This window comes from Ranitomeya variabilis, chromosome 2 (genome assembly GCF_051348905.1).
Source record: "Ranitomeya variabilis isolate aRanVar5 chromosome 2, aRanVar5.hap1, whole genome shotgun sequence".
Classification (NCBI taxonomy): domain Eukaryota; kingdom Metazoa; phylum Chordata; class Amphibia; order Anura; family Dendrobatidae; genus Ranitomeya; species Ranitomeya variabilis.
This window is the reverse complement of record NC_135233.1, coordinates 834541903-834559596: the sequence shown is the minus strand read 5'-3', so window position 1 is coordinate 834559596 and position 17694 is coordinate 834541903. Positions and strand designations below refer to the sequence as shown.

General features: G+C 43.2%; 2 protein-coding genes across 3 annotated transcripts in view; both read left to right on the top strand.

Annotated features, from left to right (window-relative positions):
* Positions 1-204: 204 nt before the first annotated feature.
* LOC143807945 (protein CLN8-like) lies at positions 205-16297 on the top strand. 2 transcript variants are annotated; one of them, XM_077290068.1, is made up of 3 exons: positions 205-337; positions 8660-9292; positions 11142-16297. In XM_077290068.1, the coding sequence occupies exons 2-3, from the start codon at positions 8723-8725 to the stop codon at positions 11445-11447; spliced, it is 876 nt and encodes a 291-aa protein (XP_077146183.1). In that variant the 5' UTR covers positions 205-337; positions 8660-8722; the 3' UTR covers positions 11448-16297. The 2 variants fall into 2 exon arrangements, with proteins under 2 accessions (XP_077146183.1, XP_077146184.1); XM_077290069.1 differs by having other exon boundaries at positions 268-364.
* LOC143807946 (protein CLN8-like) overlaps positions 230-17694 on the top strand; it is a 60989-nt gene continuing 43524 nt past the window's right edge. The window contains exon 1 of the mRNA XM_077290071.1: positions 230-337. The gene's annotated coding sequence lies outside the window, so the exon portion shown is untranslated. The remainder of the gene's footprint in view (positions 338-17694) is intronic.

Sequence of the window (17694 nt, the reverse complement as noted above, 5' to 3'; positions counted from 1 at the left end):
GGCGGAAGCCAAGTGTATGTGTGCTAGCCCTCAGATAACCCTGCACTGTGGCCACAATGAATAGTGTGAGCGGTTCTCGCCCGTTTCCCGGTCTCCAGCACAAAGTGTCCCCCATATAGCGCTGAGCACTGCTGACGTGAGGCCGCTCTGGAGTTTCCGCAGCAGAAGCCCCAGCACCGCGCCCCCCGGCCTGAAAAGTTCCCACTTGCTGCGGCCGCGGACTGGGGCTGTGATCACGTGACGCTGGGCACTTACCATCGCTGGGTTGCTGAGATACAGTGAGCCAGGAGTCACAGTGCAGAGTGATCGGCGCGGTGGGATCGTCAGCGGCTGCCTGGTGAGTGACCGTCTGTAGTGCACGCCTGTGAGTACAGCTCTATAGTGTAATGTTATACAATGTATTCATCAATTCCAACTGTAATCCTTGTCATGTGTGCCTGGCTGGAAGGAGCAGTGTGGTAAATACTGCAACACTCAGTGATGGCTCATGTAATGCACAGTGTGGCAGCGGAGATGGGCAGTGGGTACAATTACTGGGTGCCCCTGCAGTCTGGGAGATCACAAACATACACTACACATATATACATAATACACACACACACACACACACACACACACACACACACACACACACACACACACACACACACACACACACACACACACACACACACACACACACACACGCCATGCAATATATACTGTACATACACTACATAGGATTTTGCTCTCACTGTTTTTTCATTTTCCCATAAAGAGATTTTCTAGTAGAAAGAAATGGAGAAATAGAAAGTGAAAGCTCTTCTCAGTACACAAAGCCCAGACAGCCCTGACCTCACTCCTGTGCCTCACCACACACACCGTGGCCTGGATGGGAGCGGGCTTCAGGTTCAGGCTTCAGGTAACTGCTAATTACAAAGTGACATTTACATATAGAAAGATCCACTCATAACTCTCCTGCCTTATTATTTATACTATGGCCTTATGGCTTTTGGCACAGGAAAAACATGTCCACAACTAATATCTCTATCTAATGTCACAATCTAATTATTTTCTAATATACTTTAATTAACAAGTCCCCACCTTCCCCTCACTAAGGCTACGGTCACATTTGCACTGAGGAGGGCTGTGTACTTCCTCCGTGAAGCCCCGCCTACGCTCTGCCAACTTCTGCATGCGTCCTGCGTACCTATCATTATCGTTGGGTACGCAGGACATGCGGACGTATGCAGGAGCGTCCACATGCGGCGATTTGAGGTGTGTGGCGACCACCGCATACATCCGCATGTCCTGCATACCCAATGTTAAAGATAGGTACGCAGGACGCATGCAGAAGTAGTCGGACCTAAACGGCAGAAGTGGGCGGAGCTTCACGGAAGTGCGTAGCCTTCCGCAAAGCCCCCGTACGCAAGTGTGAATCCGGCCTTAGCGATCTAACTGCTTTTTTTTACAATGTCCTGTGTGATGACGGTTCGTTGGAGAATACCAGTGCATGTTGGGATACTGAAGCGAATCGTCATCCGGGACAGATCTCTGCTTCCATCTCTGCTTGTCACAGCTGTTTAATAAAGAATCACTTACCTTTCCAGCCGATCCCCTGGTGCCATATTGTAAGATACTTCCCTGACCTGCCTAATCAGTGTGACTTGTTTATGAGAAGATCGCTTATATGAGCGCAAAACTGAAACAATTTTAGGGCCAGAGAGGGCAGTGAACAACTGTTAGCTTGGTGTTCTTGGAATATCTGACTGCCCCCTCAGGCCCTACACTAGGCGTTCTAGTGGTGTTTCCTAGGATGCTCCTCATGGCCCCCCGATGACTGAAGCTCCTGCCCAGTGTTATCATAAGGGTATGTGTCCACGTTCAGGATTCGCTCAGGATTTGACGCAGGTAAAATCTGCACCTGAGGTCACTGGCAGGTCACCTGTGTTTTTGATGCGGATTTGTGTGTGTTTTTGTAAGCTAAATAAAGATATACCAAAAAAAAAGAATTGTGATGTCACTTCTTGTCCAGCCTCTTCATTTACATACTCCACAGACAGATGATAAATAACAGATAGATGATAGATAATAGATACAATAGATACTAGATAGATACGATAAATCTATCTATCTATTATCTATCATATCTGTTGTGAATTCTGCTCTTGGGCTCCCTCCTGTGGTTTTGAGTGGAATGGCTGCTTCTTGGATTTAGCATCAGCAGCTGCTTCCACTGATCGTCTTTCTGGCTCGGCTATTTTAGTCTGGCCTTATCCCTCAATCAATGCCAGTTGTCAATTGTTCCTGCTTGGAGTCACAGCTCTTTTGGATTTCCCTGACACTCTGACCAGTTCAGCAAAGATGCTTGTCCTTTTGCAGTCCACTTGTTGTGGACTTGATTGTTCAGCACATTCTATGTTTTTCTCTTAAGGTACCTTCACACTAAACGATATCGCTAGCGATCCGTGACGTTGCAGCGTCCTGGCTAGCGATATCGTTGAGTGTGACACGCAGCAGCGATCAGGATCCTGCTGTAATATCGCTGGTCGTTGAAGAAAGTTCAGAACTTTATTTGTTCGTCAGACCGGCGTGTATCGTCGTGTTTGACACCAAAAGCCACGATACCAGAGATGTTTTACACTGGTAACCAGGGTAATCATCGGGTTGCTAAGCGCAGGGCCGCGCTTAGTAACCCGATGTTTACCCTGGTTACCAGTGTAAAATGTAAAAAAAACAAACACTACATACTCACCTTCGCATCCCCCGGCGTCCGCTTCCCACACTGACTGAGCGCCGGCCGTAAAGTGAAAGTACAGCACAGCGGTGACGTCATCGCTCTGCTGTTAGGGCCGGGCTCAGTCAGTGCAGGGTAGCGGACGACGGGGGACGCGAAGAGTATGTAGTGTTTGTTTTTTTTACATTTTACACTGGTAACCAGGGTAAACATTGGGTTACTAAGCGTGGCCCTGCGCTTAGCAACCCGATGTTTACCCTGGTTACCCAGGGACCTCGGCATCGTTGGTCGCTGGAGAGCGGTCTGTGTGACAGCTCTCCAGCGACCAAACAGCGACGTTGCAGTGATCGGCATCGTTGTCTGTATCGCTGCAGCGTCGCTTAGTGTGAAGGTACCTTTAGTCCAGCTTACCAGTATGGATCTATTAAGCTAAGCTGGAAGCTCTGGGCAGCAGATTTTGCCCTCCACACCTTTAGTCAGGTGTGGAGATTTTTGCATTCTCTGCGGTGGACTTTTTCTAGTTTTTATTACTGACCGCACAGTGTTCTGTCCTGTACTATCTGTCTAGCTAGAATTGGCCTCCTTTGCTACATCTTGTTTCATTCTACGTATGTCATTTCCCTCTCCACTCACAGTCATTATTTGTGGGGGGCTGGCCTATCCTTTGGGGATTTTCTCTGAGGCAAGATAGCTTTCCTGTTTCTACCTTTAGGGGTAGTTAGTTCTTAGGCTGTGACGAGGTGTCTAGGGAGTGACAGGAACATCCCACAGCTACTTCTAGTGTTGTGTTAAGATCAGGAACTGTGGTCAGTATAGTTACCACCTGCTCAGAGCTAGTCGCGTGTCGCTCCTAAATCACCAATCCATAACACGTATCTATCTCTTATCTATCGTATCTATTACCTATCTATTGTATCAATCTATCTATCTGTAGATATATCGATAGATAGATAATAGAGAGATACGATAGATAATAGAAAGAAAATTAGAGCAGCACAAATAAAGAGTCCGGGTGCAGAGCCCCCCAGGCAAATACCAAACCTCAAGTATAAAAATCCAGAAAAATTGGAGGCAGCACACCGTTTGTAGTGAAAAGGAGCTATTTAATCAGCCCAGAAAGCGACGTTGCGGTCCCAACAGGAACCTTTCTCAAGCAGTGAACATGTGAAAGTGCCAGGTATATAAAGAGTATACATGATTATAATTAGTGATGAGTGAATATACTCGTTACTTGAGATTTCTCGAGCATGCTCGGGGGTCCTCCGAGTATTTTTCAGTGCTCGGAGTTTTAGTTTTTAGCGCCGTAGCTGAATGATTTACATCTGTTAGCCAGCATAAGTACATGTGGGGGTTGCCTGGTTGCTAGGGAATCCCCACATGTATTTATGCTGGCTAACAGATGTAAATCATTCAGCTGCGGTGCTAAAAACTAAAAATCCAAGCACTAAAAAATACTCTGAGGACCCCTGAGCATGCTCGGGAAATCTCAAGTAACGAGTATATTCGCTCATCACTAATTATAATCATTTGCATTAATCATCATTGTAAGAGCATGTATTTACATTATAATTGACATGCATAAAGTGCAGACAGTGATACAGGAATTATTCATCACATAAAGTGCAGTGCATAAATATAGATAGAAAAGGCATTGAAAAATATGAATTTAAACATCAATTGGTAATGATAAAACTGGTGTACAACCTTGTTAATCACATCCATGACGTGTCCCACTCTCTTGGGTAAAGGCAAAAAGATCCAAGTTAACAGCATGTTACAAAGGAACGAAACCTCAGATCAACTAAGTCACAGCGCTTTAAAAAAATGTCTGTGGTTAGTTATAGCACCTCACTTCTCTTATTTTCCCATCACGCCTCTCATTTAGCACCTCACTTCTCTCATTTTCCCCCTCACTCCTCTTATTTTCCCCCTCACTTCTCTCATTCCCCCCTAAAACTTGTCATTTCGACCTCACCTGTCATTTTCCAATCACTCCACTATTTTCCCTCGCTCCTCTCATTTTGCACTCACACCTTTTCATTTTCACCTCACACCTCTCATTTTCACCTCACACCTCTCATTTTCACCTCACACCTCTTATTTTTCCCCTCAGTATAGACATGTTTGTCATCTCCCTTATATAGTATACACCTGTATGTCATCTCCTGTATATTATATATACCTGTATGTCATCTCCCCTGTATATAGTATATACCTGTATGTCATCTCCCCTGTAAATAGTATATGCCTGCTGTGTGTCATCTCGTGTATATTGTATATACCTATGTGTCATCTCCTCCTGTATATAGTATATACCTGTATGTCATCTCCCCTGTATATAGTATATACCTGCTGTATGTCATCTCCTCTTTTATATAGTATATACCTGTATGTCATCTCCTGTATATAGTATATACCTGTATGTCATCTCCTGTATATAGTATATACCTGTATGTCATCTCCCCTGTATATAGTATATACCTGCTGTATGTCATCTCCTCCTGTATATACCTATGTGTCATCTCCTCTTTTATATAGTATATACCTGTATGTCATCTCCTGTATATAGTATATACGTGTGTCATCTCCTATATATAGTATATACCTGTGTGTTATCTGCTCCTGTATATAGTATATACCTGTATGTCATCTCCTCCTGTATATAGTATATACCTGTGTGTTATCTGCTCCTGTATATAGTATATACCTGTGTGTCATCTGCTCCTGTATATAGTATATACCTGTGTGTCATCTCCCCTGTATATAGTATGTACTTGTATGTCATCTCCTCCTGTATATAGTATATACCTGTGTGTCTTCTCCCCTGTATATAGTATATATCTGTGTGTCATCTCCTCCTGTATATAGTATATATCTGTGTGTCTTCTCCCCTGTATATAGTATATATCTGTGTGTCATCTCCTCCTGTATATAGTATATATCTGTATGTCATCTCCTCCTGTATTAGACCGCGTTCAGTTCACACGTTATTTGGTCAGTATTTTTACCTCAGTATTTGTAAGCTAAATTGGCAGCCTGATAAATCCCCAGCCAACAGTAAGCCCACCCCCTGGCAGTATATATTAGCTTACACACACATAATAGACAGGTCATGTGACTGACAGCTGCCGTATTTCCTATATGATACAGTCGTTGCTCTTGTAGTTTGTCTGCTTATTAATCAGATTTTTATTTTTGAAGGATAATACCAGACTTGTGTGTGTTTTAGGGCGAGTTTCATGTGTCAAGTTGTGTGTTTTAGTTGCTTGTGGTGACATGCATGTAGCGACTTTTGTGAGATGAGTTTTGTGTGGCGACATGCATGTAGCAACTTTTTGTGTGTCGATTTGCATGTGACAGGTTAGTGTAGCAAGTTGTGTGCAGCAAGTTTTGCGCATGGCAAGTTTTGCGCATGGCGAGTTTTATGTGTGGTGCATTTTGAGTATGTGCAAGTTTTGTGTGAGGCAACTTTTGCATGTGTTGCAACTTTTGTGCATGTGGCAAATTTTCTGCTTGTGCAAGTTTTGCGTGTGGCAAGTTTTCCATGAGGTGAGTTTTGCACGTGTGGTGAGTTTTGCATGTGGCGAGTTTTGCATGTGGTGAATTTTGCGCATGGTGAGTTTTGAGTGGCAACTTTTGTGTTTCGACTTTTACGTGGCGAGGTTGCTGTATGTGTGGTGAAATGTGTACTGAGGGTGATATATGTGTTCAAGCACATGGTAGTGTGTGGCGCATTTTGTGTGTGTGTTCATATCCCCGTGTGTGGTGAGTATCCCATGTCGGGGCCCCACCTTAGCAACTGTACGGTATATACTCTTTAGCGCCATCGCTCTCACTCTTTAAGTCCCCCTTGTTCACATCTGGCAGCTGTCAATTTGCCTCCAACACTTTTCCTTTTACTTTTTCCCCACTATGTAGATAGGGGCAAAATTGTTTGGTGAATTGGAACGCGCGGGGTTAAAATTTTGCCTCACAACATAGCCTATGACGCTCTCGGGGTCCAGATGTGTGACTGTGCAAAATTTTGTGGCTGTAGCTGCGACGGTGCAGATGCCAATCCCGGACATAAACACACACATTCAGCTTTATATATTAGATATATACATATAAACAGAAAAATTGATTTTTACGATAGATAATAGATAGATAAATAGATTGATGAGATAGATATATCTAAAGATAGATAGATAGTACCCAGCCCAATGTTTAGTAATAAATATAAGCAAATGGTACATAAAGAGTTAGGCCGGGATCACACATGCGAGAAACTCGGACGAGTCTTGCATCTTAATACCCGGCACTCGGGAGCGGAGCGTGCTGTTGCATGTATTTCTGTGTAGCTGAACACTCCGTTCCTGAGTGCCGGTGGCAGTGACAGGTATTGAGGCGAGAGACTCATGTGAGTTTCTCGCAAGTGTGACCCCTGCCTTAAAAGCAATATGTTTAATTTGAAAAAAAAAATGGCGTGGGCTCCCGTGCAATTTTCTGCGCCAGAGAGGGAAAGCCAGCGACTGAGGGACCGATTTTTGTAGCCTGGGAAGGGGTTAATACCCATGGAGCTTCCCAGGCTATGAATATCAGCCCACAGCTGTATATTTAGCCTTTACCGGCTATAAAAATAGGTGGACCCCCCCAAAAAAAATGACGTGGGGTCCCCCTTTAATTTTTAGCCAGAAAGGCTACGCAGACAGCTGTGGGCTGATATTCATAGCCTAAAGAGGGGCCATGGATATTGGCCTCCCTCCCTTGGCTACAAATACCAGCCCCCAGCTGCCCCAGAAATGGCGCATCTGTAAGATGTGTCAATTCCAGCTTTTAGCCTCTCTCTTCCCACTCCCCTGTAGCGGTGGGATATGGGGTAATAAAGGGTTAATGTCACCTTTGTAAGGTGACATTAAGCTGGCTTAGTAATGGAGAGGCGTCAATAAGATACCTACCATTACTAATCCTATACTTAGTAAAGGGTTAATAAAACACACACATGCAGAATAAAGTATTTTAACGAACTAAAACACCACACAGTTTTGACCATATTTTTATTGTACTGGTAATCCAAGCGAAGCCCTCGTTTCCTAGAAAAAAAGAAAATTAATAAACCAACAGTATACTCCCTGAGTCTGACATAGTCCTTAATAACGAGTGACCCACGACGAGTCTAGCTCGGCTACATCTGGATGCCTGACATCCAATCCAGACACAGCAGAGCTTGTTGATGACCGCCGGAGAGCTCCGGCGATCACCTACACTGCAGCGTTCTCACAATCAGCTGACCGTGAGCACCAGACTAGTGACTGGAGATAGCCCCCGGTCACGTGCACGGCAGTCCTCGCGGAAAGCCAAGTTATCGCGAGAACTGCAGTGGACGTGGGACTTCCGGCAGCAGGACAGGTAAGAGCTTATTTAAATTAGGAGACATGCGTAGTAAGCTGCCTTTACGCAGTTACTACGCATGTGACTAATCATTAGATGCGGTTTTACCGCATCTAATGATTATCTATGGGAAATTTACGGTGCGGAGCCGCATTGTAAACAGACATGCTGCGTTCTGAAAAAACGAAATCCCCTCCACTATGCTGTAACATCTGGACGTCGCTGCGTGTTTGACGCTGTGGCTCTACGCAGCGTCAAACACGCAGCATTTCCTGACCAAGGAAACATACCCTTAGAGTTTGGCTTCCTGGTTTTTTTTCCTGAAAGCTGGTACTTGCTATTAGACATATGAATATCCACCATCAGTGACCACACCAGCTTTCTGAGATTTGGCATTATCACAGCCCTGGTCTTATTTGTTATCTATGAAGTCGCTGCCCAAACATATAGGTGGTCACAGCTTTAGTAAAACATACATTTTGTAGTACGAAAGACTCTCACCATTTTTACAGAAGAGAACACTGCATGACAGTCTGTCAGTTCCTTTCTTTATGTATACTTTATGTTTTGCAGATAATGCTGACATGTACTATGTGTAATAAGATGCCATTATACATGTAGAAGGAAGGCACATACATGACTCGTTCTTCCTGCAAGATGGCTGCTCCTCGTGATCTCCTATCTGCCCTGAGCAGTTTAGACTTTGATTTGGACTATTCATCATGGAACGTCCGCCTGATCTTGATAGCAGGAGGATTTGGATTTTATGCAGGCGTTTTTGCATTTGGTTTCCTTGCATCACTGGTGCTTTTTGCCACTTTTAGATCACTACCTATAAAAGACAAGGTAGCTTGGAATTTGGCAACTACACGGGCATCTTTCGGACTCTTGTGCTATGTGGCTGGGCTAAATGCACTATTCATCGATCCAGTTCTCGCTGCTGATAAGATCACCGGTCAGCAGGGGTGGGCTGCTTTTATCATCTTGATAGCAACTGGGTTCTTTTTATATGAAATCGTAGCTCTTTTAATATATGATTTTGTGTTCTGGACATTTGAAATCCCGTCAGCTGCCCACCACATTACCGCTTTTATTGGCTGCTTTGGTGCTGCGATTTGCAGTACAGCAGGACATTATTTGCCAGTAGCTGCATTACTACAAGAGATGGCTACTCCATTCACTTGTACTTCACGGATTCTAATAAAGGTAAGAATAACTTGTTGGTATGAAATGGGATTTGTACTTTCAGTAGAGTTTGCATAAATCAATAGTACAGCCAAATTAAAAAAAAAAGTAGTATATATTTTCAGGCAAATTTACTTTCTCCGCTTATGAGCCACTACGTCTCCTTCTCCCTCCCCTGTACTTGCCATTTATTCCTGACAAAACAGCTCAAATCCATCTTCCTCAAGTATAGAATGACTGCCAGAACAATGAGGTGTTAGGAACATTTACTACTATATTCTATGGAAGGGAGGAGAAGTAAGGAGCAGAGTGAAAAAAAACAAAACAAGCAGAGAGAGAATCAGAAAGATAATACTGAGCTTTCTAACAAGTCTTACCTCATCCCAGAGGGGAAGTCACCTATAAATAACTCAGGACTGTGATAGATTGTACTCCATGTCCTGGTTCTGTATGTGAGCTTAAAAAAGGAATAAAGAACATGACTCTATGTGCGCTGTTCTTTGGGAAACACATCAGCTTAGAGACAATTGGGACTTGGGGATCCTTGTTAATGATAAACTTACCTGGAGCAGCCAGTGCCAGGCAGCGGCTGCCAAGGCAAACAGGCTCATGGGGTGCATTAAAAGAGGTCTGCATACATGTGATGAGAACATTATACTGCCTCTCTACAAATCCCTGGTTAGACCGCACATGGAGTACTGTGTACAGTTTTGGGCATTGGTGCTCAGGAAGGATATCATGGAACTAGAGCCAGTTCAAAGGAGGGCAAAAAGATTAATAAAGGGGATGGGGGAACTACAATACCCAGAGAGATTAGCAAAATTAGGATTATTTAGTCTAGAAAAAAAGATGACTGAAGGGCGATCAAATAACCATGTATAAGTATTTATAAGAGGACAATACAATTATCTCTCCGAGGATCTTTTTATACCAAGGAAGGTGACGGTTACAAGGAGGCATTCTCTGCGTCTGGAGGAGATAAGGTTTTTCCACCAACATAGAAGAGGATTCTTTACTGTTAGGGCAGTGAGAATTTGGAATTCCTTGCCTGAGGAGGTGGTGATGGCGAACTCAGTTGAGGGGTTCAAGAGAGGCCTGGATGTCTTCCTGGAGCGTAACAATATTGTATCTTACAGTTATTGGGATCTGTAGAAGGACGTAGATCTGGGGATTTATTCTGATGGAATATAGGCTGAACTGGATGGACAAATGTCTTTTTTCAGCCTTGCTAACTATGTTACTATGTAATTACAAATAAAGAAATCAGGCATGCAGAGGAGAAAACTGCTGAAAATAGAAAATACAAATCATATAATGGCCAGAAATAGTGTTATTCCTCATGTACACACACGAAAGCTCATATTGTTACGATGCCACAATTTATAGTTGCCTTTTGAGGATCATAGTTGAAAATGGAGCTTTGTCTATGCTCAACATTAGTTGTTAAATCTTACTTTGTTCAGCCGTTACGCTGCGTTCACACATTGTGGCCTTGTATTTTTTTAGCACAATAAAATTTTTGCCGCATTTTTGGAAAATGGAAGCAAAACAGCGAACATACACAGTGTGACTGCAATGTGTGAATATGCTATAAGGATAGGAGCATAATAAGGTGACACGTGACTGCAGGGTCAGACTACATAGGGTTTGATTGTAACCATAGAGACATAGGAAGGAAATTTTCCTACTTGCAAAGTTGCTTTACTTTAGAATGAATTGGGGCAATAATACAATTTTTGAAAATTGGGCATTTACTGTATGAGTTAACTCCTGATTTGTTGCCACAAATTGTAGTTTCAGAAGAGAAGTCACTATATAGATGTTGTTTAACTCTATCAGGATAATTTTTATGCATTTTTTTTTCTTTTAGGCTGGCTGGTCACAAACATTTATTTGGAAGGTGGATCAGTGGATTGTGGTTCACTTGTTCCATTGCCGCATGTTCCTTACCTATCATTTGTGGTGGGTATCTCTTAACAACTATGATCGCCTGGTGAAATCCACCACAGGATTGTATGTAGCTTTCTTCTTCTTTGGGCTGATTTTACTTACTTTTATGTTGGTCCCTTATTGGACCTATATGAAGACCAAACAACTTCTGACTCCTGTTCATTCAACATCCACAAAATCATCAAGCGAAGAAAACAGCAAAATTAGCATAAAGAAAAATGACTAACACATCGTTATGGTCCCTGTTCTTGCTCTGTGGAAAGATCATGATAGAACAGTTCTTGTCTGTTATAAAAATGTCTTCTGATTATGTTTGCTTATGCCATTATTTGAGGACAGAGCTGGAGACTGCGTTACCTTAATTTATGTCAAATTTATCTAAGTTTTCTGCATATTTTACTTTAACCAATTCTGTCTAAAACGGTTTATCCAATTTTACTTCTTTTACCCTATGGGAGTGAGAATTGTAACTTTAAAAACCCGAGTAAGACCTTATCAAAGCTAACCAAGCCCATCTCCCCACCCATACATCAAAAGTGTCAAAGTCACAATTTTTTTTGCTGGAAAAAAAACTTGTGACAAAATGTGCTACTTAACGCTACAGATGAGAGTATGGCTTCGTGCAACCCTGATTCATGGTCCAGATAATTTCTCCCTGGCCGTGGACAGAAGGTGCCCGAATTTCCTGACCTTTCCTGGTTACTTAACCCAACATTTAATTCTCCTTTAATTCTCTATCATATGTGCAGTGCCCCAGGTATCGAGATGCCAGCCAAGCAAATCAATAGGGAAGTTGGGGATCCTAGAAGGTCAGAAAATGTGCGCAGCTCATATCTATGGCCAGAGAGCACTGACCTGGACCATGGACCGATACTGCACAAAGCAATCCTCTCACCTCTAAATGACACCAAAAAACTGGGGCAAAAGACTTTATAGTCTTAAAATGCACCCAATTTTTCAAAGTAGTTTATGCTGTTTAATAATTCACTTTCCACCAAGATTTTACCCCACAATTTTGGCACTTTTTTGGTGGACATTTTTTGCACACCAGGTCTTGCCCCTTTTCACTGAGGCCACTACAGGCCTCAGGGCGTGGTATGTTACTGAACACAGGGTACTACACCTGCGTTTATATATTTTTAATATTCAGGCTTGTTACACATCAACTTAACCCCTTCATTACCGGAGGTATTATCGGTTTTGCGTTTTCGCTTTTTTGCTCCCCTAGTTCCCAGAGCCATAGCTTTTTTATTTTTTTGTCATATTGCCAAATGAGGCCTTATTTTTTGCAGAATAAGTTGTACTTTTGAACTACACCATTGGTTTTAACATATCATGTACTGGAAAATGGGAAAAAATTCCAAGTGCGGTGAAACTGCAAAAAAAAAAAGTACAATCCCACAGTTGTTTTTTTGTTTTGCTTTTTTACTATGTTCACTAAATGCTAAAACTATATAGTAAATAATTAGGCACTCAACTTATTCGTGGTTAGAGGCGCAACACTACAGACACTTATGGGCACGCATATCCACTGAGTTCTCCCTCCTTTATCCAAGTGACATATTATACTATAATCCGCTAACCTGCTTTCTGTCCTCCCTACTACAAATTTGAAGCCCTGGACCTTGATGTCTGATTAGACATATAGCCACACCAGCTCCGCCCACATCTAGTGGCTTATAAAGGTATGTGTCCACGGTCAGTAAACGCTGCGCAGCGCTGCAGCATCAAACACGCAGCGTCTAGATGTTCCAGCATAGTGGAGGGGATTTTTTGAAATCCCGTGTCCACTATGCGTGGAAACCCGCACGCGGCGGGCCTGCGACTCCGGACATGCTGCGCGTCTTTTCAGATCGCAGCATGTCCGTACACCTTGCGGGGACGCAGCGTCCCCGCAAGGCATAACACAAGGCCCTATGGGAGGGGGGCGATGATCCCGGATGTGAAGAGTTAACACATCCGGCATCATCGCGTCCAAAAAGGGGGCGGGGCTTAGCCGGCCATCCTGAACGTGGACACGCAGCCTAACAGTTATTGACACAATATAAATTTGGAGCTTTTGGCCTTCACGTCACATTAGACGCATAACAACGACTGGGTGATTACTCTCCCGTTAGGTCACTTAGGGCTGTACCCCATATATTTGGACCCAATTGATGTACAGGGACACCTGCTATACTCACCACTTGAGCAGTCGGTTTACTGAAGAAGGTCTTGTGTTGACCGAAACGATTTATTTTGGACTGCAGTTAAAAAAACTTTTTTCAAAGCTACAACCACGAATAAGTTGAGTGCCTAATTATTTACTATATGTTCACTGGTTTGGGGAACCTATCTAGTGCACCAACACAGCTGTGCCACGATATATTTCACTAAATGCTAAAACTGACCTGTCATTATGATTGTCCAGGTCATTACGAGTTCATAGACACCAAACATGTCTAGGTTCTTTTTTATCTAAGTGGTGAAAAAATAATCCAAACTTTGTTAAAAAGAAAACAAAATTGCACCATTTTCCGATACCCTTAGCGTCTCCATTTTTCGTGATCTCGGGCTGGGTGAGGGCTTATTTTTTGTGCACTGAACTGACGTTTTTAATACCATTTTGGTGCAGATACGTTCTTTTGATTGCCCGTTATTGCATTTTAATGCAATGTCGCAGCGACCAAAAAACGCGATTCTGGCATTTTTACTTTTTTTTCTCGCTACGCCGTTTAGCGCTCAGGCTAATCCTTTTATTGATTGGGCGATTCTGAACGCGGCGATGCCAAATATGTGTATGTTTGATTTTTTTTTTTTTCTATTTTATTTTGAATGGGGCGAAAGGGGGGTGATTTGAACTTATTTTTTAAATATTTTTAAATACTTTTTTTTTCACTTTTGGCATGCTTTAATAGTCTCCATGGGAGACTAGAAGCTGCCATAACCCGATCAGCTCTGCTACATACTGGCGATGATCAGATCACCTGTATGTAGCAGAATAATTAACTTGCCATGAGCGCCGACCACCGGGCTGCGCTCATAGCAATCCGGCAGTGACAATCATACAGGTCTCCAGGAGACCTCTGGTTGTCATGCCCAACCCATCGGTCACCCATCGGGGGTCACCGATGGTTTTATTTCCAGCTCAATTGCCGGAAGTGCATGTTAAATGCTGCTGTCAGCGTTTCACAGCCGCATTTAACGGGTTAATAGCCGCGGGTGGATCACGATTCCACCCGTGGCTATTCCAGGCACATAGCTGTTCAAAACAGCTGACATGTGCCAGGAAAGATGTTGGCTGAGCTCCGAAGCCCACATCAAAGGGAGGGAGTCTGGCATCGGCGTACTATTACACCCGATGTCTGAAAGGGGTTAAGCATGCTAAAACTACACACGTACGCATTCACATGTGGCACATTACCTGCTGCTTTTAGTTCAGCAGCTTCACAATGATACCACTCCCTCTTGTAAACTAGTCCTGCTGACTCTTGAAACTGGATGGGAAGCCCTACATTACTCCATCGGTTGGTCATCTAGGCACTGACGTACAACGCACACTAGCATTATCATGGCAAACTTCTTCCCCAGACATGATACAGGTCAAACATAGGGGCAAGTATATTCAATAATATTGTTTGTAATGTTACATAATCTCAAATTGTGTTTTCTTGGTAGGTGTAGACGTGTGTAAATTGTTACATCATTTCAAATTGTATTTTGCTTGACTAATGTAAATATATTCCCATTATTTTGCATATGTTGGGTTTACCACTATGGTAAGGCTAATACTCTGTGGTTTTGTTTGTAGCAAGGTGGAGGGATAAATCATAGCATTTATACTAAGATATTTAATGCATCATAGAACCAGTCCAAAAGGTGTTCACTTCTGTTTAACATGACCAGGAGCGTATCTAGGTTTGCTCCCTTGACTCGCAGTACACAATTATCCTTTAAAGGAAATCTGTCAGCAGGTTTTTGCTATGTAAGCTGAAGACAATATGAGGTAGGGGTTAAAACACAGATTTCACCAATTAATCTCTTAGGCTACTTTCACACTAGCGTTGGGTAACGTCCGTCACAATGCGTCGTTTTGGAGAAAAAACACATACTGCAAAGTTGCCCGCAGGATGCGTTTTTTTCTCCATAGACTTGCATCTGCGACGGATTGCCACACGTCGTATCCGTCGTTAGACGGATGCGTCGTGTTTTGGGGGACCGTCGGCACAAAAACGTGTGCATGCGCAGCTGAAACTCCGACCCCTCCTCCCTGGACTGCAGAATGGGCAGCGGATGCGTTGTAAAACTGCATTCGCTGCCCACGTCTTGCAGAAATTTCACAGGTTGCGTCGGTACGTTGGCCCGACGCATTGCGACGGGCCCGTACCGACGCAAGTGTGAAAGTAGCCTTAGCAAGCTGTGATCTTTTGTTTGCTTGCAGTGATTGCTTTAGCACCAGGAACTGATCATACTGGGACACAGCAGTGTGTGCATGCTAGTCCAACCCGCCCTCTTCTGTGATAGGCACCTTAATGTCTATCGATATTGTACATACAGAGCCTGGTGTGGGCGGGGTTAGCTTCCTCAGCTCTGCTTCATTCTAAATCTAAAAACTCTGTGTCAGAACGGCTGCACCCAGTAATCTAAGTGATGCATCATTGGATTCAGCTTCTCTTTGCCTACATCAGGCTGCTCACAGATGAGGTAGCAAAAACCTGCTGACAGAGTCCCTTTAAAGAAATGTGTTTACTGGATGCAGCAGCGACCACAAATGCCTGGTGCTTCTACCCACAATTCTAACAGCACCCCGCTTTTTAATTCTGTTTTTACAACTACCCATTTTATTATAGCCCTTGCCTAAACAATCTGAAGAATAATGAGATTGGCTAGTTATAGCCATTACTACTTAATCCCGCTTTATGAACACTCTTCCTGATCATCAAGGAAGTTGTCAGGAGTCCGGCAGAGACGCTCCCATGACTTTGGACTGTAAGCTGTAAAAACTTTTTATCCAAATTTTGTTTTGCCATAAATATTTAGTCTGAAAAATATTGTTTTTTAAGGGTTGCTACTTTTGCAAAATAAAAACACATTTGGAAAATACATTTCTGTGTTGAATTCATGGTTATTAAGTCAAAATATTTTTATTTGTGCATTGACATATATGGAAAGTTACAAGGTATATTTAATTCTTAATCAAAAACACTGGCTCTAGACAGGATGGAAGATTGACCAGCTGCCTAGTTTGTTGGACAACTACCACCTGTTGTCTAAAAATTGTAGGTTAAGTTAAAACAACGCTAAGGGCAAAGGAGAGTGTGCACATAGAATAACGCATATGTGACTAGTCCTAGAGTCTGATCTCAAATGGATACAATAAAATAAATTGCTCGGTGTGTAACTATACCGAGTGTCACTCACATACAATAAAAGAACTTGTCTAGTACAACATAGCCGTAATAGGACAATAGTGCCATGAGGTCATTACTGTAAAGATATCCTATCATCATCTAATCAAATATTATGCCCAGGTGGTATCGCTGTCAATATGGTACATAGCTGCTAGTAAGGGGAAATTTGAGACCTCTATTGCAAGGTGATCCCTGAGTATGGAGGGGAAGAAAGGGGAAAAGTAAATAAGTGCAGTCCATTAGTGACTCAGTGAGGTCCGTGTCTCACAGAGTATCAGTGGTATGCAGGAGGAAAAAGTCTTTTACCTGCTGCTGTGTCACTGCACAGGAGATGCCTGGCGTTTGCTGTGTCTCGGGAGAGATGAGAAGAGGTGCCGTGGTGCACTGATCCTGTGTGTTAGAATACCGCAGGACCACAAAGCATCCAGCTGGTCCGGGTGGTGGGAATTCAGTGTTCAAAGTCTGTGCGGCGATCCAGAAACAGCAAAGCAACCCGGTGTAACAATTAGGTAATTACTGGAATCTGATAGCGTGGGATAAAACCAGTCTGACAGCAAAGCTACAGCAAAAAGATGTATTTAAACAAAAGCAAACAGAGCTAACACATATTCCTGGAATTGGAACGAGATGTTCAGCACAATATAGTAAATCACAGCACACAGATTAGCAGGCTGAATAGCGGGGCGCGACCGCTAGTATGAACCAGTCCAGCAAGGATATGATGCGGGAGTGAACGAGGAAGTCCTATAAGGATATTAGAGCGCATGCACACAGTACATAAATGTGGGAATCCAGCAAAAATCTAGTGGGACTGCACAGAGTACTTAAACGAGGAAGTCCAGCAATAACTTGATCACACGTGCACACAGCACTTGTTAGTGGAAGTTCAATAATACGCAGATGGTGCGTTGTGAGAATGAAGTCCTGGGAAAGAGAGGATGAGGGGAAAGAGAGAATGAGGGGGAAAAGAGGGAGAGCGCTATCTAAGCGTAGCAGATGAGTAATGTTACTTGGTGCGAAAAGTATTACTTGAATCTTGCTCACCTGGTGTGGTTGTGAAAGGAGGCACAACACTGGGAAAAG